This window comes from Halyomorpha halys, unplaced genomic scaffold (genome assembly GCF_000696795.3).
Source record: "Halyomorpha halys isolate HHAL.00 unplaced genomic scaffold, Hhal_1.1 Scaffold521.1, whole genome shotgun sequence".
NCBI classification, from domain to species: domain Eukaryota; kingdom Metazoa; phylum Arthropoda; class Insecta; order Hemiptera; family Pentatomidae; genus Halyomorpha; species Halyomorpha halys.
The window spans coordinates 193,095-194,706 of NW_027109728.1; the positions used below are offsets into that span (position 1 = coordinate 193,095).

At 32.4% G+C, this 1,612-nt stretch overlaps 1 protein-coding gene across 4 annotated transcripts in view; it reads right to left on the reverse strand.

Annotated features, from left to right (window-relative positions):
* The window catches only part of LOC106683843 (uncharacterized), a 36,141-nt gene extending 35,442 nt beyond the window's left edge, over nt 1-699 (reverse strand). For 3 of the 4 annotated variants that reach the window (XR_010843587.1, XM_067047911.1, XM_014425558.3), the window contains exon 1: nt 403-699. Coding sequence is in view for 2 of the 4 variants with exons in the window: in XM_067047911.1 (XP_066904012.1) it covers nt 403-565 (163 nt within the window). In the remaining 2 variants the exon portion in view is untranslated. Of the gene's footprint in view, nt 1-392 lie in introns of all 4 variants that reach the window. The other variant, XR_010843588.1, reaches the window with a different exon arrangement.
* Between the last annotated feature and the right edge of the window lie 913 nt (nt 700-1,612).

The following is a 1,612-nucleotide window of genomic DNA, read 5'->3' on the forward strand; positions in this document are numbered from 1 at the left end:
ATTTGGCAGGCGATTTTTAATTTAACTGAAATTATTACAGTTAATAATAATTTTTTAACTGAACTTAGTGCCCATCAATCGGAAAATATACTTTTCTACTTTTCTGGCCATTCGCAACACTGGTTGGCCGCACTCGACACTTTTGACGTCATCGGAATAATTTTATCCCAGAAGGAGCAAACTGACCATCTTCGATGAACTCTATTTGACAAGTGTAGCTTCTTTTCAGTAATCTTTCAGCAATATTGTCAAAGATTGGCTTATAATGAAGAAAATTAGTAGAATTTGGGTTGACCCTCTTCCGATATATTTTACAATAGCTCATGACATTACGTCTTACAGACAATACAAGAATAACCTAATTATGAAGGTATTATAATGAATTGTGAGACCTGTAATTACCGACAGTTGCAAAATGTCTGACAGTACTGGGCAGCTTGGACATGTGTAGCATCTGCTCCAGCCTGTACAGCAATCTCTTGTTGACCTGGTAGCCCTCCTTCAATGACCTCACCATGTCCTCCAGTGAGTCTGGTGTCACTTCTTTGTCGGCTTCTAGGTCCATGTCTCGTCTAATAGGATACTGTAGCGATCACAACAATTTAGAAGAACTTGAATACTCGGAAAGGAAAGAAGAGAAAAACGCATATATATATTTTATAGGTTTAACTATTTGATAGCATCATGTGTGTTATTGTATCCATAGCGATTAGACACGAGTGTAATCTTTCAAAGAGAAAATAAGTAGTTAATTTAAAATAATTTAGGCTCATTTCATTTGATTTTCTCATTATGGATAATTTCTACTGGAACTTATAAATCAATTAAAATTTAGAGAATTTATTGACGCTCAACTAATAATATCAATTTTCTTTTTTAATTTTTAACATTTTAAAAAGTTTGGTAATAATAACAAGCTTGAATTTTACATGTTTTTATTTATATATGGATAAAGAAATAAGTGCTGTTGAGAAGAAGATGAAATGTATGCACTAGGGTAATTATTTATTTATGAAAGTCTAGATTAAGAATCTAACGTGGTATTAATAGTTTACCATAGATTGATATGAGGAGAAAATGGTCTAGAGTGCAGTCAGCAAAGATACACAAACAAACAAAGTTTATTTATTTGTGCCAAAGTTTCGACCTGAAATTCAAGCCTTCATTATTTGGCTAAAATAACTTTAGATGGCAACTCCGAACAGGTCGCCCTCATGAAGGCCTAAAATTCAGGTCGAAACGTTGGCACAAATAAGTTCTGTTTATTTGTGTTTCTATGCTAACCTCATTCCTGTCTTCTCATAAGAATCTTCATGCTATGATATCATGAAGGTTCCAAAAACTTGCCAATATTACTAATATGTGATAATATTTTTAAAAAAATATTATTATTGCAAACTATTATACAAGATACAATGTTGACACAATTATAATCAATGAAATAACATCAAAAGGCTGAGTTCTGTGGTAAATATCTAACAATAAGGGCACGCGCCTTACCTTAGGCGTGAAAGCACTATTAAAAGAATGCAACCACACAGAACTACTAGATATTTTTTATTTATATCAAGAGAAATACAAACTATATGACATATTATATATAACTCAACCT